Here is a 23,950-nt window from a genome sequence, read left to right on the forward strand (position 1 = left end):
ATTCATTTGGAAGCTGAAATACTGAACCTAACCTGTAAATTCTGGAATCTCCCAGCTACTGTGTCTTAGCACTTTTTAAAAATACTGCCAGCCTTGCAAGATCACCAACATGTGGTCGAGCGTGAGCCATCATGTTTCCTTCAGGTTCTGATTGAATTGGACTTTTATTGCCAATAAGTCTAGCACGCTGGCAGGCACTTCCTTTAAGCAGTGCGAGCCAGAGGTTAATCATGCTGTGTGTTTGATCCTGTCACCTCACTCTGCATGACAGAGCAACGTTTCATCTCAATCCCGGACCGGCCGCCGTGTCGGCGCACATGATTCAACACTCATGTGGTAAAAAAACGTTGTCAGCCTTTTGATACAACACACTTGCCCACATCATTTTTAATTGCTTTTTATCATTGATACGCAAAGCTTTCACCGCTCGAGGATATCTTTTTTTTAAAGATTATTTTCATAATACTTTTACTTTACTCATTAGTGCTAAGTGGAGCTTGACAGGTGAATGGGAGACCGAAAATGTGACACATGGCGAGCTGAGCTGCGTTTAATGTCCTGGACGACGTGCCCCTTATCTCGCTGAGCCGCTGGAGCAACATTATTTCAGTGCATTTTATTGTGGGACGACGGTGGGAGATAGACAGGTGTGATTTAGATTCACAGCTCACCTTCCCATTGACCTGGCTGTCCACAAACTACACACTGTGTCCCTGCGGCCGCTGGATTTATTGCCCATTTACCATCACACCAAGGTCACATTCTCTGCAGCGCCTGGGTCAGCTACTGTATATGGGCTTCCTTGGAAGCGCCATGAAAGGTTTTCACTAATGAGGGCTCTTGCCGCACACATCTTTATTAACCTTCTGGTGCCTTAAGTGTTTTCTCTTCTTGTTATAACGATTGGTCTCTGTAGAATCTCATCTGAGGAAAACACTTATTTTTTTACAACAGGGATAGTTTGTGATACATCGCATGTAAAGGAAACCATATATACAAGGGGTAACAGTGCAAGAGTAACATTCCAAAACACATTTTGTATATTCATTTTGCCATTGACTGAATAGTGACCAAATGACCCTCACATCTCTGCCCGTCAAGAACATTGACAAATCTTAGGTCTCATTCCCTGAGTGGCCTGGCGGCTGTTGGTAGAGGTAGTTATCATTTGTCAGTGAAACTCCTGCATTGGCTGACAAATGGTGATTGCCTCGTACCTGATTTGAGCTACTCTATGTGATAACAAACTCGCCACACTAAGGACTTTGGATAACATTTTCAAGAGAGACTCCGAGATTTATAAACTAGAGGTTATTATTAGCATTCAGCAGCTATAAGTGGGTCATTTCAAAGCGCTTCGTCTGCCTGCATACAATGAATGGTCTGGATGCACATACAGTATGTACATGCATGTGTGAGCGTGGTGTGTGTGTGTTTGTGTGTGTGCCTAGGTGCATTAACAAACAGACACATGTGTGCACGTGTCCACGAAGGCCCCGTGTGCCCTTTATTAGTAGCGAGTTGACTCTATTCAGCTTGGCGAGTGATTAAACCCTTTCATGGCGGGAACTTTCACACCGCTGTGAATTGTGTAAGGTGATTAAAGGCTGCTCAATTTGTAGTCCAGTCCCACTGCTGTCCTTCCTCATTGATCTTTTTCAGGCCCTTGAAGTGAGAGCTGCACACAGCGGGCTTCTCTCTGTGGAATTAGACAGGACACACACTCGGCCCCTGCTCTCTCTGTCTCTCTGCTCTTATGTCAGCAAATATTGCACAGACATGTATCAAATCCAATTACAGCTGGAATTAGCTGCCATGTATGGCTGGTGTTTGAACAACACTTAAGTGATTCACTTTGTTGTGCTCCCCCTAATATTGTTGTATGAATTTAATTGGGATCTTTTATGTTAAACAGTGTGCATGAATACATATCAAGTGAAAATGCTATCAATCAGTACAGACTTTTGATATATATTTGATAAATATTTTCTAATAAATATTAACTCAAGGAGAACAAATTTTAGCACCACAGATGATCTTTAGACCGTGAAATGCAGCAAAAATCGGAATCAATGTTCACTGGCTACCAAATATGTTCAACAACCGGAAAATTAGGCGAATGTTTTTATTTGCTCTTTGTTTTAAAAAAGCAAGTCAGCAATGATGCCAGAAACTGATGATTAGCAGGTGTAATAAGTTTAGCGTGTTAACTGGGATGGATAAATGTTTGTGTGATAAGAGTTTTTTTGGGACGAAGCGTCTGAGGATATGAGTCTAAGGATCCAGGCTGTTATACAGCGTGTGTTACAATTACTATAGGAAAAGACAACGGCATTAACTGCTAAAGGAAAAGGTAGGGACCTACTATTGACGAGGATTGTCGCTGATTGGACGGACGCGCTCTCCGGCCTTTGAACCAGAAGGAAATGCACCACACACCTTTGGCCCCGGACAAGGAAAACGTCAAAAGGATCAGGAATGAATGTAGTTTAAGTTGTTATAAGTTAATATTGTTATGTTTTCATATTTGCCGTTGTGTTTTCTAATCTGCCGTCGTGTTTTCTTATTTGTCATTGTGATTTGCACTTCAGGGCTACCGTACTTCTTACTGATTTTGGTTCAACACTGACTTGACTTGACTCCGATAGAAAAATGTATCTATTTTCAATTTCCCCCAAGAGTACACGGCTAACAGAAATACAACTACTATTACTCAGTGCAGACAGACATAAATGGCCAGGAGAAGGGTTATAACATCACCAATACTAGATGGCAAAACACTTCCCACGAGGAGTTTTGAGACTCACAAGTGGTTTCAGGACAAATAGCAAAGGGTGATTGTGGTAATGCTCTAATATCAGATTTGATCAAGCAGCAGATGTCTTTTTATCGCAAGTCATTACTGCTGTCATACATATTAGCATATAAATGGTTTCTCGGCCTGCTGAAAGCTAAAAGTTATTGCATGTATAATTGCACCTGATCTCTGCTCTGTGATTGAGATGCTCCAGCACACACGCACATGCTGCCACACACACAAGGTGGGGAGCATCCAACGCACAAATGCGGCCCCGCACTCTTTCACAAGTGTTTTCTCTCCGTTCTGCTCATTTAGTGACTGCGCCTTTTTACTAACACATACACACAGACTGTTGAAGAGAGAGAAGAGGACGGAAAAACAAGGAACGAGGAATGGAGATCATGATCATGTCAATGATCGTCGTTGCTCTCAAATTGATATAACTTTTACACCCTAATCTTCTTGTCACTGTCTTAATTGAAATCCCTTTGCCTTTTAAACTGTATACTCAAATCCACTATTACACAAATGAATCAAGCGAAAGGCAAATGCAAATAGTCATTAATTTAACGAAACTACTGGGTGTAAAAAGCTAAATCACATTTTGCTAAAGGGTGTCTTCTTTTCATTGCCAGGAAAGAAGCGAAAATTAGACTTTTATAGAGCATATAATTCACTCTGAATTTAAACAGGGTCATGACAGGGTGAAAGCCTTTTGTGTCTGCCATTCAAATTTATGTGACAAGCTCTTATGACTGAAGCACATCACAGAAATTACTGCTTGAAGCAGAAGTAGACTTTCATATTTCAGTGTGTGTGGGCTCAACCTGTAATTGTGCCTAATCTCTACTGGCATTTATGCAGATTTTATATCAACAGGCAGGCAGTTGCCTTGAGATTTAAAACAAAGCAACACATCTTTTGAGGAACAAAATGGTCCCAGTGATATTTTTTGGGCTTAAGATGGCGATTATATGGTAACAGAGATATACTGAATATAGTCTAAGAAACGTTTTGCATCCTGGTTCAAATCCCGGTTCGGCCCTGCGCCTCTCTGTGTGGAGTTTTCTTGTTCTTCCTTTGTCTGCATGGGTTTTTTCCAGGTTTTTATTCCAGTCTCCCCCCAACAGTCCAAAGATATGCAGATCGGGGGTTAGGTCAATTGGACACTCTAAATTGAACGAAGGTGTCAATGTGAATTTGAATGGTTGTTTGTTTCTTTATATCAGCCCTCTGATTAACAACATAAATGTATAACATTATAGCATGAGAATGTGTTAATGGAAAGAGCTCTCTGAAAAAGAGATTTTCCTGTCATTGGAATAGTTCTATTAGAATAGTTTGTCGAGTGTTAAATGAGAATATCCATTACCCTCCTAGCTTCATATCTAACACACAGCCATGAGATACAGATCATGCAATCTGATCTCATGTAACTTGCAAGGAAGATAAAAAAGTATTTTAGGGGCTACTGGAGTGTGATTTTTAGAAGATATTCATCTACATGAATTGTTCCCACTGGAGGGCAGGTGCTAGATGTGCAGTTTATCATGCAGCCCCCATGGTAAACCCTCTTTCTGCATCGAGACACCGACACTTCCATTTGTCACATGAAGCCTTCATTTCACCGTTCGTCCTGATATACTCAGAAGTGTTTTGTGCATTTCAGCATCAACACATATGGATGAGGCGCCTCGCCAAGGCTGTCGGTCTCAGTCGCCGGGGGACGTTAAATTATCACATCCAAGGCCGTGCTCTACATGAAAGGGACACACACACACACACACACATACAGTACAAAGTATTCACACACCCACAAAAAGGCTGCGCGTTTGTCTGCCCATGTGTAGTCGTGCATATGTCTGCCTTGCTCTGGCGTATACCACACATTCAGGTCTTTCTTCTGAACATATGAGTGGGATCTTTAATTACATATCCGAGTCGCATTAGAGTTATTTGCAAACAGAAAATGAGTGACCTCGAAATGTACTCAGGAGGAAATAATAAATCACCATTTGGTTGTTTAGTTGCTTGGCTGGCCGACTCGCTGGCTGGCTGGGAAAACTGTGCTGACCTGGGTGCATCCAAATTAGAAACTGGCATGGTTGTGTATATTACACAGTGGGAGTGCTGCTCTGGCTCAGTCACCCTGCTGCTCTGAATCTGGCCAGTGCTCAGCTCAGCAAACACAATGCAACAGCAGGGAGACGGCATCTCAGCATTCTCATTAAACTGCAGATAAAAACTAGACAAAAGCAGCGCACCACAGATGTTTTTTAATATATATTTTCCCCTGGAATCCAATTGTCTGCATGTTTTTGTTGATTTGTCCTTACTTTGTCATCATGATGATTTTGAAGTGAGGCATCCAAGTAAGCCTACTGAAAATGCAAAAATGAATTTACAAATGTGATGTGGGGGACTGTCACTATTCCACATGGATGACCATGCACTTTAAAGTGCTTGAATAAAATTCAGTGACATATAAACAAAGCGCATCTCATCAGTGTAGTGGCAAAAGCTGAGGAACACCCATCTATCCACATCAGTCACCGGCAGCACCCTCCTTCATAAATCAGTTAAAGGGATGAAAGAGAGGAGAGATGGAAAGAATAGAGAGCAGCAGAGGCGACGACAGAGAGAGTAAGGGAAGGAAAAAGGCGTGAGCGGGGAGAGTGAGACTGCAAGAGGAGCGACAAAGAGAAAGAGGAGGTGGTCATCATATCCCTCCCTGTCTTTGATCAGTGGTCCATGGGGAACTGGGGCAGTGCAGATAGCTGGTCCACAGCTCGTGAGGAACGCAGCTTGGCATTCCTCCTTGCGCTTTCCCCGCTTCTGCAAAATCACTTCTAGTCTTTCAGACCAGAGCAGCTGTGAAAACACATCATGGCTTCACTAGATGCCAGGAGAGACCTGGCCAAAGCACTTGCAGCGCCATTGTCTTGCTGCACCACATTCACATATGCAAGCGCTTTTTAAAAAAAAAATCTTACCTAATGTTTTCTATTGTATTCTATTTCTGTTTTGATGGAAAATAATGAATTTCTCTCTCAAAGGAGAGGTCACAGGACATCTCCGACAACAGAGCAGCACTTCTAAGATCCAGTTGTTTTTTTTGCTCAAGCACTTTTTGGTCTTCCAACAGCTATAGTCAATCGAAATGCAGAATAACTAGTTGTCTTTAAACCTGAACAAACAAAACAACAAATAATGGAATATAGAATGATGAGCTAGAAACATTTTTGCATAACACCTTTTTTATCCTAATTCCAGTGAAGTAAGATAGGGAGTGATGGGGCTGGTTTGGTTTTGGTTCTTGCCGAAGACCTTGACTTCTTGATGATATACCCACCAACCAAATATGACGAAATGGAATCATAGTTTCAAGTTGCCGCCTGTAAATGTATTCATACAATTATTATTTTTTAACCTCAACAGCAACATTAAAATAATGCTTATAATAATAGTCCAAGAGTGTTTAATCTGATTTAAACTGAAATGATTTTTGGAAGATTAATACTATTTCTTTCAAAGTTAACTCTCGACTTTTAAGTTTACTCTATTACAGACACCCAGACACTGTTCAAGCCAACATGCACAACAAGAAGTTCTCAGATGGAGACCCAAAAATTGAAATATACAGCTTTACATGAAAACTGGGCAGAAACCACCTGTTGATGAAGATGTTATGAGTAAAAAACTCAAAACCGAACAACCAATTGGGCAAAATGGATCTTGAGGTGATCAAATTCTATTTTACTGTATTTTTCTGCACTGTAGTAGTTGTTTCAATCTTTACTTCTTTTATGTTTTTTTGCTTCGGATGTTTCCCCACTTAACAACCATGGAGTGGCAGAAGAAATCTCAGCAGCTGAAGAAAAAGAAATCAGTGCAGAAACTCTGCTTCCTGTGCAGCTTCCAGCTCCGCCTGGGTTTGAATGGGTGCACTGTAAGGCCCCGCCCACCTCGGATGTAACGGGAGCCAATGACAACGCACCGTGGAAGCGCGTCACACCACCGTCGTCATCGTCACCAGTCGTCCTGGTGGCTCGCAGTCTCCACGGCTCCTCTCTTGTTTGTGTGTGAGAGACACTTTGCATGAACACTTCACACGACCGGAGAGATTTTTTTTGTACGGAGGAGTTCGCCCGTCGGTGTCGCGTGGAGAGCGGCGGACACGTCGTGGACACAACCGAGGACGGAGGAGAGAGGACAACCCGACTGTCTTCACTTCCGACCGGCGCTAAATCTACTTTGATGCGGCCGCTTAGCTAACAAGCTAACTGGGAATGTTTTCAACAGAAAAAAACAAAAAAACTAGCCAGGTAGTTAGCATGCTAGCTAGCCACCTAAGCTAGCTAAAACCGGTTTGTACAAATTCGCAGTGTGAATGCACCGAAGCCGGTTTCAAATGGCACGTGCACTCGTTTCGACGCGTTTCGTCTAAATAATCGCAGCTTTTCGTTGAATGTTTCGGGCTCCGGTGCCCCTCTGGGTTGGCTCACTTTCTCATCCCGGGGACAATAGTTAAAGTGTCCAGGCAACAAGTCTGCTAACACGCCGCAAACTCAAGTTTGTGCCCAATCATGTGCAAGTGTTGTTATCGGTGACGACGATGCCCCGGTTAGATATGAAGTCATATAACTGTGTTGGGTCGAACATGCACAGCAGAGGGAAGGAGGGCTGTTTTGTAGACTGGTAGTAGGTTGCCACATTGTGTGCCCACGTTGAAGTGGACCGGGTCACGCTGTTGTGTCGAAAGAACCCGTTGTCAGTTGATCGATACCGAGCCACGGACGAGGAGACGAGCTGGATGAACATTACACGTCGCCCACATGCGTTGGATCAGCTCCCGGACTCGTGAAAGGCGTCCGCGGCAGAGGGAGGGAGACGTGAGCGCGCAGCCCGGGGGAAGATGGCGGAGCGTGGCCGCAGGACGCGGTGAGACCGACACCCGGGGACCACTTGGATTCATCGCCGCGCGTCTGACCTCCGATCGCAGGACACATGCAGGCCAAAAAACGCTACTTAATTCTCTTCTCCGCCGGCGCGTGTCTCATCCTGTTGTTCTGTTTCGGCGGGATACAAGTGCCGCTGTCCAGGCGGGGACCCGGCCGGCGCGATGACCGCAGCCTCGCCGGTCATCACCCCGCGGCGCGCTGGCGTCGCCTCCCGGGGCTCCTGCAGCGCTTCAGCTCCCGGGAGCAGGACTGGAGCGACGACCGCGGTGAACACATGTCCCCCCGGCAGAAGAGGGACGCGAGCACCGGCGTCTACGCAGGAAAACGCTGCAGAATGGAGTCCTGTTTTGACTTCTCCCTCTGCGAGCGGAATGGCTTCAAAGTTTACGTCTACCCCCAGCAGAAGGGGGAGAAGATGTCCGAGAGTTACCAGAACATTCTGTCCTCGATCGAAGGCTCCAGGTTTCACACACCGGAACCGGGACAGGCGTGCCTGTTTGTCCTGAGTCTGGACACGCTGGACCGGGACGGGCTTTCTCCCCAGTATGTGCACAGCCTGAGGGCAAAGATCCAGGGCCTTCCTCCGTGGAACGGGGGCAAAAACCACATCATCTTCAATTTATACTCCGGCACCTGGCCGGACTACACGGAAGACCTGGGCTTCGACATCGGCCTCGCCATGTTGGCCAAGGCCAGCATCAGCACGGAGAACTTCCGGCCCAACTTTGACGTTTCCATACCTCTTTTCTCTAAAGACCACCCCAGGACGGGAGGGCAACGAGGCTACCTGAAACACAATGCCATTCCCCCGTATCGAAAGTACATGCTTGTTTTCAAGGGGAAGAGGTACCTGACTGGAATAGGTTCGGACACCAGGAACGCTCTGTACCACGTCCATAACTCGGAAGACGTGGTCCTCCTCACCACCTGTAAGCATGGGAAGGACTGGCAGAAGCACAAGGATGCACGCTGCGATAGAGACAACGCAGAATATGACAAGTGAGTACTTCCCTGACTATTCAATGTTTAACTTAACTGCGATGCGGTAGTTCAAATCTTCTTGAGTCACATAGCAGCTGTGTGGGTTAGGGTTAACTACTGCTTTTGTAGGCAATATACTGCGTCTTTTCTTTTCATCTTGTCCTTATTTAGGGCCAGAAATCCACTTTTATCAAACTTTAACAATGACAAAGAAGGTGTTAAAGGTTTTGACTCAACACCCTATTCCTCCTATGACCGAACTTTAGTTTTTTAAGGTTGGTCTCTATGGGCGACTATGATCAACTCACTCACGTGTATATTAAATTTCCAGCAGTCTGATTGTGTTTGTGACTCAACAACAAACATATATTACAATTAATATTGTCCCATGTCCTCAGATTTTGGCTTTTACTTACTTTTTGTAAGGCTTAAGCCTGGGATGTCGGTACATAAACTGTCATTATGCTCACCAGAAATTAGGAAGTATGATGATGACAGTATTTCTAAGGGCAACTCCCGATATCCCATTTCCAATATTTCATTCAAAAACAATTGTGCGCTATTGTTTAACCCAACAGCAGCAGATGCACTTCAATGAACATCAGTGATTTATTACTCTCAATAGTCCTCATATGACTTTATTTACCAAATTACACATCACAAGGCTCAGATAAGTAGATTTGCTTTAATGTCAGCCCCAAGAGCTTGCGTATTAATGTAATTCAATTGATATCCCCATCTGTCTATAAAACCCGCTATTCACCAGTGAATTCTGCTCTTGACATCTCAACCTTTTTGTTTGTTCGTGTGTTGTGAGTGCTGGTTGGTACCGTTTCTGGAAGAAGTCTTAAAGTTGCACATACTCTTGCTACCAGTTTCCATGATGCTCAGGATTTATGAGCAAATAGATGAACATATTTGCTATAATCCTAACCAGCTGAAAACATTCAATAGTGCACTGTCGTTGTAACTTGTCCCCCGCTGGAAGTGAGGCCCTAAGAAGTTGCTCCGTCACCATAATCCAGTCCTACAGTTGAGCCATACTGTTTTCTGAGCCCAAATCTGATGAGCAAACTGGCGTCTGTCTCCCTGATTTGGCCAGTGGGATTCATTTCATGTCCCCCCAGACTGTGCTGTGTTGTTACGGGTGACTGTATGGCGCTGGGTGTTTGACTGTGGCTCTTTGGAGTGGATTAACGTGGACAAAGCGCTGGTGCCAGCAAGGGGAAGCCACTCTGGCCCTGTTTGCTCAGTCATTTCCCAGACAAACCCAACTGCATCAGCCAGGAATGCCCTCGTCCCAACCCGTGTCCTGCATGACCTCGCCGTTGTTTGGGGGCCTGCAGGGTTTGGCCCCCAAGGATGTCGTCGGTTGTTCAGTTTGGGTGACTGACCATTTCATATTATGTCAATCTGGTCAATTATGACACCTGGCTGCAACATGTATTTTACATCCATACAGCCACACATTTTTAGCTCCATACCACTGTGTAGTGTGGAGGCTAAGTGTAATCGAGCAAAAGCAGATGGAGCCGTACAGTGACAATGAGTGAGTTGTTTTTTTTCACTACCTTTTAAATCATTTGCTTGTTTTGATGTTCATCATGTGACGATATCTGATGTTTCCCCTGCACTTGTCAAGGTAAGTATTATTTGGTCCATTCTTTGGATGAGGAGAATTATGAGACGTGAGCTATCTGCTCTCTTTCTGCCTGCTGACGACATGCTGCCTTGTGCTGGCAGGGAGTGATTTTCACGCAGTGAGATGGGTGGCATCCGAGCCATAACTCAAAAAGAAAAAATAATCCTCCTGTCATAAAGTATCATAGGGGGAGAAAAAGGCTTTAAGGTACCTCACTAGCCCTTGCCAGCTTAGCTTCATTGCATGGCCACAGAATGTACAGGGGCTTTCAGTCAGTACATCTCAGTAAGCCACATCACTATCAGTCAACAGGCTTTGGCTGGATCCCCAGTCCACTGCAGAATTCCTGTTAAATTACATGTATTTAATTTCTTTCCAGCCGTATGTTCTACATGTGCTGGTAGAGCTTCAACATTCAAGGCTATGCTAGTGGAAGTAGTGGGTCACAAAAAGTTCTCGCTGCGTTCACGTCAGGCTTAAGGGAAGATAGCAGTGCCCCCACCCCACTTCGTGTTCGTACTGTTTAAACAGAATAATGAAACAAAATAAAGGTGCAACGGCTTAAGCTCAACTGTGACTTTTATCATGCTTGAATCTATGAACTTGTACAATTTACTTGCATGATGAATTGGTTTGCAAAAACACACTCTGAAGTAGTCTTGATTTCAATGCTTGAAATGAAAAGGTTAAATTGATCATAAAGATTTCCCAGAGTTTGTGTACAAAGGGGAAGCAAAGTGAAAAGTGGATTTCTAAGCCAGAAATACATTTTTTATTAGGAGTTTGTTTTGAACAGATGTGGTAATAATACCTTGTAGTGCACAGCAGACTTTACAGAACACAGTTTAAGGCTATTGGGACTCGTCTTTGGCAGCTCACTATCTTTTTATCTTGGTTTGAAGTTTTATCCCACTCCCTCTTCACAGTTTCTGGACTTTGGTGTCATAACTGTTCTGTTTAAAGGTTGTGATAGGCTAAAATGAATACTATCTATAAAACATGATTTTATGCATAGAATTCTGTATCTCCCGGCATGATTGCCTGGGTGCAATGTTAATGCCAATGACACATGAAATAATAATCGTTTTTAACGCATCACATTCTTTTTATTTGTTGTGGAGGATAATGAAATAATTTTCTAGATAGTGTGGGTCACACATTATCAAGTGTAGTCACTTTCACTGATCCTCCACAATAGGTGTATGCAGCCATGATCTGTGCACCTGTCGGCCTGCTTTTAAAAAGAAAATAGTTTTCTTAATAGTGCTTCTCTTGCTGTATTGATCCTTATTCATTTTCACTGGGCTCTAGTCACCACCAGTACATTGGTCCATGAAGCTTCTATAATAACATTATGTTTTTTTATTGAGTCTGTTCGAAGTGTAATTTGAGTGCTGGTTTAGCCTTTTTTTTCAGGAATTCCCAATGTTTACCATTAGGTCTGACAAGGCCGATTCATCAGTCCCCAAAAGCTGAATCATTTTCAGCTGCTGATCCTACCCAGACCCGCTCTGTATCCCCGGCCTGGCACCCGGCCGTGCACGGCTTTCCAAGGGAGTGAGACATTGAGGGGCCAAAGACGTGGGTGGGACAGTAGTCAAGGATGGCAGTTGCCAAGGAGACCAATATTTTGATTTTGGTTCACGATCAACTTTCCAAATGAAAAAAGTGTCTGTGACTTGTACTGTGCTGTAAACAACAGACGAGCTGTGGTAAGCTGCTTGTGGCATGTTGCAAATTGGGAAAATATTAACTGAGCTGAGCTCTTAAAAATGCCTCCCTGGATTATTCAGCTGTTTGTCAGGCGGGCAGATTTAGACTCGCGTTAAGACATTTGCCGTTTTGTAAACGTGTCATATTTTAACATCTGTAGTTGTGCCACATTTATGCTTATTCCATAGAGAATCATCTCACTTCCGTAAAAGTACAGATCACAAAATTATCTTCTGTTTGAGCTGAACCATATTTGGGTCGTTTGCAGTTCTCGATGCAAGTTGACGTGTTTAATCGTGACTGGGTTGTACCACAGGCCTCTGGGTCAGACAGTACAGTCTGTTGTCTAACTGGGTGGAAGTAATAGTTTCTGTGCCTGGCTGTGGCCCTTTGTGCAACAAATCCCTCTTATCCTCTCCCACTGACAACAAGGAAGTTGTGACAGACTGAACGCAGCCTCTTGCTATAATTACTATGTAATGGTCGTGTCGTTTTTGTGTAATAGTTGAGAATTTAAGCTCCAGATGTTGGCTTGGTATGTATACAGGCATTTTGATGTGGGGTGTACAGACATGTGTTGCCGGTTCGAAGTAAGAGTTTAATCACATCTGGATGGGACATTACACTCACTCTACGCTGTCTGACTGTATTTTGTTGATTGCAAAACAAAATAATTTACCATTCAACCCGCCTACTTCTTCTGCTGCTCATTTCACCATGTGGTTCATTTGTTTTCTGTAAGTGGTGATAGCAGAGGGAAAGAAAAGGAATTTGTTGCCATAAGGGCTGATCAATTAGTCCCTTTTGGCCACCTGATTATGCATATCATATTTGAACTGGTTATGACATGAAACCCTAAGATACTTGTTCTCTGTTTGGCTTGTTTACCTGCCACGTACCTGCTGTTTTCAGCCAGTGGGAAGAGTCAACTTTCTGCTTCCCTCTTCACCACACTCTGTCCTTCGTACATCTGCTTTCAGCCACCGTGTACGAGCCTGTAGAACAGCCAAGGTAGAGAAGAAAAGATACAGCAGGAGGCAGGTCAGATGCAATTTTAACCTCAAACTGAAAGCCTTCTCACAGCTTGTTTGCAATTAAGAGGCCCTGCCAAGCAAGAGAGTATGAAAGGGATAGAGTGAGACACACACACAAGAGTGGGAGACGAGCTGGGAGTTGGAGGGGAAAAATAGGAACACGAAAAGAAAGAGCAGTGAGAGTCGGAGAAACTAAAAGAAGGAGGGAGAAATTAAAGGGTGAGAAGCAAAAAAACACATGCCAGCCATCCAGCCATGAGAGGTGAGTGCAATAGCTGGCTGGGTGCTGACGTTAGTCTGCTAGGTGTATTTATAGACTTGCAGGGTTTTAATCCTCAATATTGGCCAAAGCCCCTGGCAGAGGGCTGCTAGCCAACTTGATGCTGGCTTTGCAGAGCTTGGGGAAAACGATAATCGTTTGGGGAGGATTGGTCGATCTCTGAGTTCCTGCACATTAACCATAAATGCTATTTTTTCAGTCTTGTTCACAGTTTCCACACTGGATCTGCAGTTGGGGTTTTTCATTATATCAGGCTCTTGGTGTACTTGTTCAGAGCCTAACATATTAATTCTGAATAACTGAATATGCCTTGTTTAGTCCTTCTTTCGTTCTTAAAGCAAACAATTGCTTCACAATAGGCATTTATTAATACAATTTAGGCACAATACAATAAAAACGTATCTAGCTTTAGTGACAAAGTACTTTAATAGTCATCAAAGCCCTGATGTGTAGGTAGATACATTTTGGATGAGGTAAAATCTACAGTGGTACCTCAGGCAGAGCCACAGATCACATGTAGCCGCAACACCATGACACAGAAGCGTAAATCCCCTTTTGGGGCCACATAGTACTGTGTTTTCTCTGGACTTAAATTGATGTTTCATCTGGAGAAACTGGTAGATCATTAGTCTTTCTGTATTAAGAAGATCACATTGTTCTTAAAGGCAGTTTTGCCTATTCAGTCTGCAATCTGTTTCTGCTCTTATGCAAGATGCTATGCAGTATTTAATGCTGTGACTTAAGTTTATTGAGAACTCCCTTCCTCCATAAGGCTCCTGTAGTCGCCTTGCTTCAAAATTCTGCTCTGCCAGTAAACTACGGCATGGCAGGAAAGAGCTCGATGATACTGCAGGCAATGAAGGAGGCTGGTAAACCACAAAACCACTCCGCACAGATTATATGTTAACACATCATCAACGCGGGAATGGAAATGACACGGACACGACCGCACAACAGTTTTGGAATGGGCAATGGTGTTTTTAAATACAATATTTGATACAATATTTTGCTATTTTTTTTAATCTATGAAAGTGAAAGTACAGGTCGCACGGCAAATGAGAGGCGTAAAGATACCCTAAGAGTAAAGGGTTATGAGAAGGTTCATGAGCAAGTTAGTCTCTCAACTTCTCTTTTGTTGCTTTATGATGTGGCTGTTGGACTACATTATAGTGATATGTTTGTATTTCCAATGCATTGTTCTATCAGTTAAACTTGTGTTGCTATTTCCCACTTGAATGCAGCATCCTGGCTGTTTGATTCCCTTTGTCTTGTCTCTGAGGCTGAAAAATGGGTTTCGTTCCACCTAGGAATCAGCCCCTGACAACAAAGAGTGGTGATGAGCTCTCCTCAATGCTGTGATTGGAAACATGTCTCTTGTCTTTGTCTGCTGAGGTTGATCTTTCATAATGGTGATAGACAATAGAACAGGAAATGTGTGAGTGTGACTCACTGAGATTTCCTCTTGCTGCCGCATCAAATCGCCCTGCAGATACCGTATTGATATTTCCTCCCGGTGAACTGGCTTGTTTGCATATGGATATTAATATATATATATATGATATATTTTGTGTGCTTGTGATTCAAAGTATATGAACAATGTCAACCAGAATGTGTGCATAGCGCATCTTCTGGCTTATGACTTCTGTGTAAAAGGGGATTTGTTTAGCCTGTGGATCCTAATGGCCCTTTGTCAAGGGCTGAGGGGGAGAGCGCTCAACTAGACTGATGATGCACAGTTTCCTATAGAGCCTGGGGATTACAAACTTCTCATATTAAGAGAGCTCATGGTAAGTGATAGCTAAAGAAACAAATGCAGGTAAGAGGATAACCGAAGGGCCATGCTATCACATGGCTACCATTGTTCTTGTACACAATATGTCACGTGATGTAAAAATGACTAAGCTAAGTGACGTCGTGCACAGGTATTGGGGCTGACCTATCGACTTTGAGCTCATCCTGTTTACTCCCAACATTATGGGTCTAAGTCAAACTGATAATCTGTGTAGAATGTCTTCTGTCCTGTTACTTTTACTAAATAATACATTATGGATATTTGCCACATTAACTATGCTAATTGTTTGTTTATATTTGTGCTTGTCTGCCTGCACACGTGTCTGCTTCATCCCGGCAAACGGCAGAGAGTGAATTGTTTCCTGGAAGGGTTCAGTTCATTCACGTCTCAATTGATTGCCATCTCATTTTTCACTGCCTGGAGGTCGCGGTTGACCAGAGTGTATGACCTTTAGTGTTCACGTCTCATCACTCATTTATTACCACTGGGAGCAGTGAGTTAGCTAGCTCCACTTTATCGTGACTTCAGGTCTTTGCCAGGGAAATTTGAGGGGAGTTGAAATCTGGCAACCCTAGGCATGATTGGTCATTTTAGTCTTGTGTAATTGAGCATGTGCTTGCTTGAATTGTTGCAGTAGTTTGCTGCTCTCTCTCCCTCTTTCTCACACTCACTCAGATTCAAATTCGACTATGCTTCATTTGCTCCAATGGGTTTTGAGACGCACTGTCACTCTCATTGGATGCTAGTTGTGCAGGACAGAGGGCAGTGCCACGTTGTTTACCGCGCTCCCTCCCTACCTCAGCTCTTGTCCTGACAGGATGATGTATGTCTCGTCCTTGGCAGCCTTGTGCAGGTGATATATTCCGCTTGGAATGCTGGGAGAGTGGAGTAAGGTGTGGGATTTCCACGTTCCAGGCACAGAGTGTGGTCCATTCCAGGAAGAGCTTTGTTTTCATCGCGTTCATCATTCCTTTGCTGCCTGACAGATGTTGTATAGTTTGGCGGGGTTAAAGTAAGGCCGAAAGTAGGGATGCCACTAAACAAACACATATGTGAGAGGGTGAAGGTTTGGAAAGAGAAACAGAAACCATAATGAAACGGCCAGCACTTTATGGTGATGAACAGGTTGACCTTCATGAAGAATTGATCTAAAATCCTTTTTATGGTGTTGTGACACTTTGGCCTAATTGGAGCAGCTTTTTTTTTTGGTGCTGCATCTGCTTAATAATCCACCTCAAATGTTTGGGCTGTTTTCTGTGAGCTTTGGTGCTCTTCACTGGTACGAATAATGTGATTGGTTGATTGTGTGCCAATAAATATGGACTAAATTTGAAAAGGCCTTTAGTGACAGAATGGAATGAATAAGCTAAGAAATGACAAAGTAGATTCAATATTAATATTTTATAGGTTTTTCTTGCAAAGTCATCTTAAGTGCCGCTGGTGCAGCATCTTGGGACAAAGATGTGACTTTATGGAACTGACTCATCATTCAGTAAAGCCAGTGTTTGCGTGACCCGTGTGGCACGTTTACGGTCCTTTCAAACACTCAGATAAGTTGCTCACTCGGCATGACTGGTACTTTTCAATTATCCCTCGTGTACAATGAAATATGTTGTGAGAGCTACATGCAGAATTAAGCAGCACTCTAAAACCAAGGCCAGCCAAATCCCATGGGCTTTTAATCCTTCAGTTAGTGTGTAGAGTGGGCCTGCCAGGTCCACAGACATTTTTCAGTGTCTGTGACTCTTGACTATGTGCCACAAAATGTTTTTTTAATATTTGATGAATTCTTTTAGGAATAGAAGAGGAAGTTACTAAGCAGTTTTAAATTATATTTCTGTTTCTGAGATTTGTAGAGTAGTAATGAATGATTTATCCTGAAGAGTTGGGCCACGGGTGTGATGTCATTGTGTCATCATCACCATGTGGGACCGTGTTGTGCTCTGTTGATGTAACCAGACTTGGCAGCATCGAAAAATCACAAGCTACCATGTTGTGGGCTTGGTTGGGTAATGACTTGGAACATCAGATGAAACTGACACACACACACAAACACACACACAGACAGATGTGCTATCTCTAGCAGTCCTCTTTGGACTCCACTTGGTCAGATAAGGGCCTCAGCCAGCACTGAAAGAGGAAGGGAAGCTCCAGCATATGATGATAATCCTGAGTATGCGATAGTCTTAACTCTTCCGTGAAATGACGGCCTCACTCAGCCTGTTCTTTGTTGCAGTCCTTAACTGATTAATTTAGACTCACAATAACGTTAAAGTCACAACACAACAGTTGAATGTGGGGAAACTGTGGACTTGATTGTAAACATTAACAAAGTCTTAAAACATCTGTTTGTTTCATACATCGCTTTGTTTTATTAAACAGGAAAGTCTCTGTGATTCAAACTGAAACAACTTTTCACTGGCACTACGATTTTTGTACTGCCTGTTGGCATGAGCTTCATAGAGTTTATTTCCTTCTCTCACCTGGTGAAATCTCTGACTTCCCCTTGTGAGGTCACAGCCAGAGGGCAAGACGGGAAGTGTTGTCTTTGATCTTTCCCGCTGTTCAAACTAATTACCTGCCCGAAGCAGCAAGCACTGATGGCCGTGGAATTCATTAACAGATGATAAAGCTTTGTTCTGGGCCAGTTGTCTGTGAGGATACAGAGGAATTCAGCTCCCTCAGAGGTTAACTGATGTGCAGCCTACATTCTGCTCTGCCATCACTTTAACTTGTGATAAGAGTCATGGAGAAGAGGCATAACTAGAGGGTAGAAAATAAATATTGAAGTAATAGACTGATAGATGTTAAGTGACTCGAAGAAAATACGACCCTCATCAACCTGTCAAGTCCTGCCGCCACCCCCTTTTGACTTCAAATGTGTTTTCAAGGCTGTCTCAGTTTACTAGGCAAACTTCATAAAAATAATGTTTTTCTTTGGATATATTGTGATTATAAGTAAAATAATCAAATGTCTGCTAAGCTCTGCACAGTAGAATTTGCCTTTTTTGTCCTAACCCCTGCTATTTCATATATTTTAATGTTCTGTCATCTGTATATTATGCTATCTTTAATAATATGAGAAGGTTTCAGCTTGTGCAGTAGGGGCTCATGGGCGTCACTGATAGCCAGTAGATGTGGAGGTCTGTGTGTGAGGTGTATCATGGTATCGGTGTGGGGATTAGATGGCCCTCCCCCCACGGCCATCACATTAGTAAGTGAGGATTTATTAGATGGCTTAAAAGAAGAGGGGTGGTAGGCAGTGGTAGCCACTGCAAAGCTATATCTCCCTTTCCTTTTAAGCCAGCTAGATCTCCCTTTCCTTTTAAGCCTTTGTGTGATTGACCATGATACAGAGATGTAAACGTTGGACACTTATATCATGCAAGTCAAAAAGTGTTTGGCCTCTGATATTGGTTAGCATGTTACTTTTGCTTAACTTTCAACTTGACTATTGCATTTTTGGACAGGCCTGGTGGTACTACATGGCTGGAGAAAGTAGTCATCACAGTACTGACATTTGTCTGACATTCGCTGGCTGCTGTGCATCATAGTACCACATTACACATTACAATTTGCTGACGCTTTTATCCAAAGCGACATGCAATCATTTAGGCAGATAGCGTTACACTGTGATGACCCGGAATCGAACTCCAACCTTCTGTACCAAAGTCAGCGGTGTAATCTACTAAGCTATATTAGCCACTTTCATAGTGCTGCTTTGCTGAAACAGAAACGTGTTGAATGCCTCTGTGGATGTTCGTGTCTCAAAGCCCTTGATAACTCTGCAGCAGACATGCAACAAATAAAGCATTTCTTCCTCTTCATCTTTCATTTTGAAGAACGTCGCCAACGCGCTCGCAAAGTGCCATGCATTTCTGTTAGTTGCTGCAATTTTGTGTATCCTCTGGGATAAACTGCAGTATTTTTTGCTTTCCCCCATCATCATTAGTACAGCCGCCAACCTGTAATCTCTCTTTCCGTCACCGAGGCAATGGGGCTTCTCTCTCCTCCGTGGTCTTGTAATTGTGAGGTAATCATCTTTTCCCTCTTGAGAGCTAAAAGACTGTGTTTACACTTCGTTTTTGGCGGCTCGACTTGGCGAGACACTAATTTACTCTCTCAGCAGCGGAATGAAGCCACTCTTCTCATTACTTCTCACTGGCTCTGCACTCATAGCCATTCTTTTCCCAGCGCTCTGGTTGTCATCAGCAGGTTGGATGAACTCCATTTTCTCTCTTTTTTCATGTGGTGTTTTTCAAGGGTTGATAAAACTAAATAAGTCAAATATTTTCTCACTTTATTATAGTGGTACAGCCGGGTCCTAAAGTCTGAGACCACTTTCCCAGTCCTCGTAGACTTTAGAACCCCACTATATCGATCTATCCATTTTGGTTTAAGATGTTGAAGTTTCAAGGTATCTTGTCTCCAATGAACTTAAGCAACATTGTTTAAAAGAAAATTGCATTTAAAATATTTTTTCCCAGTAACACTTGATCACTTTTTATTGGAACTACTTTCACTTTCTGAAGAAATTGTGGATTATACTTGATTTTCCACAGTAATAAGGCCATTGTCTCTTTTTTTTTAATGTGATTTTTTTTTTTCCAATCCTGCACCCCGTATTGAATTCCACTCGCCTCAATTATATTAAGGTCAAGGCATAACACTTGGCGAAAGGTATCTTGAAAAAGACAAGTGAGAATATACTTTTGATGATGTGGCTCTAACTTACTTTTCCAAGGTTGCCCATTTTTTTTTACCCTTTTTTAAAATGGTTTCAGTGGGGTCCCATGGTCAGTGTCTCTCCTTTTCACAGCGTCAAACTTCAACTTTGGTAGAAAAATTGCATTTGCACTTGTTGCGCAGGGTTGTGCGACATTTGGTTGAGACAGTTAAAATAATCCATGCTGACTCTCCAAACCCTTTCAGTCTGATCTCATCTAAGCCCCTTTGGGTATTCTGTCTTTTGAATATGTATGCTCGGTCATAACTGACGCATGGGAGACACTCGTGGTCACACTCAAACTTACAGTCCAAAAGTGCAAGTAGTGTACGTCAAGCGGAGTGCAGTCTGTGCTATGGCAGTAGAGCATGCGCATACATGTATGTAATTGGGTCAAACAACTTAACGACACAAACTCTCGCTTTTCCATCGCCCCACTACTCACTCTTCCTTATAAAAGCCTCATGCCTGTACACATTTGCAGATGCACACATACATAGCCTTGCAGTTAGTCTGTCGCATTACCCCTCAGATAGTGTCCCAAATGACACCCACACACAAACAAACACAAAAAAATGCTTTCAAACAGACTTCTGAGTCAAGGCAGATCCAAGCCTCAGCAGTCAAGATATATCTAAATCCCTCTCTCAGCATGGTGGATATTGGATCCGATCAGACACAGCCCACAAGTCCATTGATGGTGCACTGATAGCAAACTCCGTTGATAACAGCCCATATTCTGAACCAAGAGGGACTTACAAAGCCCCCTTCTGCCTGTCATGTCTGTTGTCACGGTTGCTTCGCCATTAAAGGGAGGAGGCTGTCTTTGAGTTGACAAAGTTTTTCACCCTGGTAAAAAAAAAAAAAAATGTTGGTTTTTTTTGGAAAAGCATCACACATGCTGATACATTCACAGAACTTGCACAGGGAGACGTTATTTCTGTGGATGCACATAACTATACCTTTAATTTTATATGTTCACATGTTCCAAATTTGTTTTGTATCCCACCCTTCACCACTTTCTCTCTTCCTCTGCCTCCTTCCCTAACACCCCCCCCAATCAATTCACATCCATTCATCACTCTCTCCTGTTTCCCTCTGCCTCAGCCTCAACCTCTGTGTCATTCAATCCCTCCCTCCTCTCCATCACTCTTTCCCTTGTCATGTCCTTCTATCTCTTGCACCATTCATTCCTGCTTGGCTCAGGCACAGAGACATTCCTGACCAGGACTTATCTCTCTTGCTGAGCAGCAGCAGCTATAGCCTCTCTATCTCCAGCAGAAGTCAGTTACTGGCTTTCTGACAGCATTCCTTGGAGCTCAGTGATCTCTATGATTAATCTGCTCAACTTCCACCTTTGTTTCACTCACCAGCCTTTTTGAGATATGTATATAAATTTATGCATCCAGTTAGTCATTAACCAGAATTGTGGTTTTGCTTGATAGCTGGACTAATAGAACTGTAAGTTTGTCAGCCTCAGGCCCAAACATGTTAATTAGTGGCTCTTGTATTCTGAATGATTAAGTAAATGTAAGATATAGTTCAGTACATAATAATCTAGACAATTGAAGGATTGGGCTACGTCTCTCAGGTCGTGTCATGTTCCAAATACGGAAGTAAATGTGAATTTCTCACAATGGCTCTCAGCTATTGGCAGAGAGGCCACATCCCTCTGTGGTCACTGCAGTCATATAATTTGACCCCAGCTGGCTTCTCCTGACATCTTAATGTTGCTTGACTTTACAAGTCAGAGCTGACATTCCAGCACTAATGACTTTTCCATTAACAACAGTCATTTCATTATCTGCAAGGCTCCCTCGTTCTGGTTTATGGTGCCCGGAGAGCACTTCAAAGCCTCCTTCATCAACCTCATCAAGCTGATGGATGGCTGATTGGAGAAGTGGGCAAAACTTATCTTCAAACTCCAAGGGGAGTCAGTGAAAATCAGCAGCTTTCTTAATGACACAAACATTCTCTGGACGGATGTTGATAAATCTCCGTGTTTTGGTCAGTGTTTGTTCATTCACTTTAGGATTGTATGACTCCGTTTTGAGGAGGGGATATTTGTATAGATGAAATGTTGGTTTTTTTGCTTCTTGATTCCCCTGTTGAGAGGGGCTTAAGATGGATTGAGACTGAGACGAGAGAAGAGGAAAAAGAAGAGTGATAGAAGATTCAAAGCATAGTAATTAGGTGAATTAACCTGGGGTCACGTAGAAGACTGTGAGAGCGCGAGACCCCCCTCTGTGTGTCTGTAAATGTTTTATAAACCTGTCTTTGAACTCGTTAACCAGAGGAAGATGAGTGAGCCCAAGCTGCCTGGAGGAAATGAGTGTACTCTTTGCTTTTTCAGAAAGCTATGTTTGGTACTAAAATCATCTTTGCTCCATTGACTCGTGGTAGAGCACATAGCTGTCCTCAAACCCTATAAAGCAGCACTGTTGTGAAAAGTGCCTTCTTTTCTCACCAACTGTGAGACCACCAGCTGTTCAATGTGTACTGAAAATAAAGGTACTGCCATTCAGTGACAAATATGGCTCATAAAAATTAAATCATTATTCATAACCATGATGTAGTTTAAACCGTGGTTCAAGCTCACCATGAAGGGACGTATGCTCAGACTTTATTTGGCCTTTTCTTTCAGATGAGCCTTAGAAACAAAGTTTGTTTCATGGGAACTAAATATTAATCCACAGGAAATGTTTTCACCAGCGAATCACTTACTGGTAAAAAAAAACCAACACATTGCTTAATTATGTGCACTCATCCATCAGATGTCGTGACACAGTCGAGCTTGTGGAACAATGTGTAGTCGGTTTCATCCTTTTCTAATTAAATTTCTATTTCTCCTGAGGTTCCTCTGCTAACCCCTTTTTTTGGACCAGTATCATGTCCCCATCCCTGCTCAAGGTAGCATTAGCCAGCTCCAATGCCTCAGAAAAAGTTGCTCATTTATCACAGCCACGGGCAAAACAGTTAAGATTAACTATGCCATTAAGTACGAGATAGTACAGTGAATGCCATTCATACTAGTGTTGGCCATTAATCTCTAATGCTCCCATCCTGAGGCCACTGGAGTATTTTAAGATCCATAACTAATTTAGGCAAGTTAATGTCATGCTCTTCAGTTGTGCTGGCCACTACATTATATGTCCTCATCTACTGAAAATCTTTGGTTTTGCCTGCATTGCTGGAATAGTTACCACATTGTAATTTTAATCCAAACGTGTGTGTGTGTGTATGTATGTAGGTCTTGCATTGGATTGGTGTTACCACATCCCTTCAAGCTCAATAAAACCACTGCTGATGTCTAATGTTTCACGATTCCTTTGGGATGACTCTCTACAGACGTCTAATACACTCTCCTTGTACCAGAGGCCAGTTCACTCTCTAATATCGCTCTCTGATGGCTAGTTAACCTAATGTAACATGAGAATGAAGCGTGTTAATTAACCCCATGTTACGGACCCGCCATTAAAGCCCCCTTGTCAAGATGAAAAGAGTCCTGTCACGACTGCTCTCTAAAAAAACAGTCCTTATTAATTTTGAATGGGTTATATTTGCTGGTCTGATGCAAGTTTTCAAGTTTATTTGTTTTTATCGCCCTGTGCCGTCACTGCGTTGTACACGTCTACCTCTTGGTGTGCAGTCTTGTCAGAGGAAACAAAGCAGCTGGGTCTGGCAGTGTCTTGAACTATTTAAGTTGCTCTGATTCCTATTGAGAGATTGTGTGTGTGTGTGTGTGTGTGTGTGTGTGTGTGAGAGAGTGTGTGTGAGAGTGTGAGAGAGTGTGAGAGAGTGTGAGAGAGAGAGAGAGAGAGAGAGAGAGAGAGAGAGAGAGAGAGAGAGAGAGAGAGAGAGAGAGAGAGAGAGAGAGACAACTGCTGTTTTGTTTTTTTCTTCCCTTTCTCATCCGATGACACTCGCCTTCACTTGGTGCCTTTCAGGCTGAAATTCCTCTGGCTTGAATGCAATCCTGGCAACAGCCAACTGCCCATCAACTTGGCCCAAGTGTGACACA

General features: G+C 43.1%; 1 protein-coding gene across 1 annotated transcript in view; it reads left to right on the forward strand.

The window, feature by feature from the left end:
• Positions 1-6,832: 6,832 nt before the first annotated feature.
• The window catches only part of LOC118307214 (exostosin-1a-like), a 33,831-nt gene continuing 16,713 nt past the window's right edge, over positions 6,833-23,950 (forward strand). Inside the window, exon 1 of the mRNA XM_035629884.2 lies at positions 6,833-8,760. Coding sequence (XP_035485777.1) covers positions 7,808-8,760 — 953 coding nt within the window. The 5' untranslated portion in view covers positions 6,833-7,807. The remainder of the gene's footprint in view (positions 8,761-23,950) is intronic.

The sequence above is a fragment of the Scophthalmus maximus genome, chromosome 1, assembly GCF_022379125.1.
Source record: "Scophthalmus maximus strain ysfricsl-2021 chromosome 1, ASM2237912v1, whole genome shotgun sequence".
Taxonomy (NCBI): domain Eukaryota; kingdom Metazoa; phylum Chordata; class Actinopteri; order Pleuronectiformes; family Scophthalmidae; genus Scophthalmus; species Scophthalmus maximus.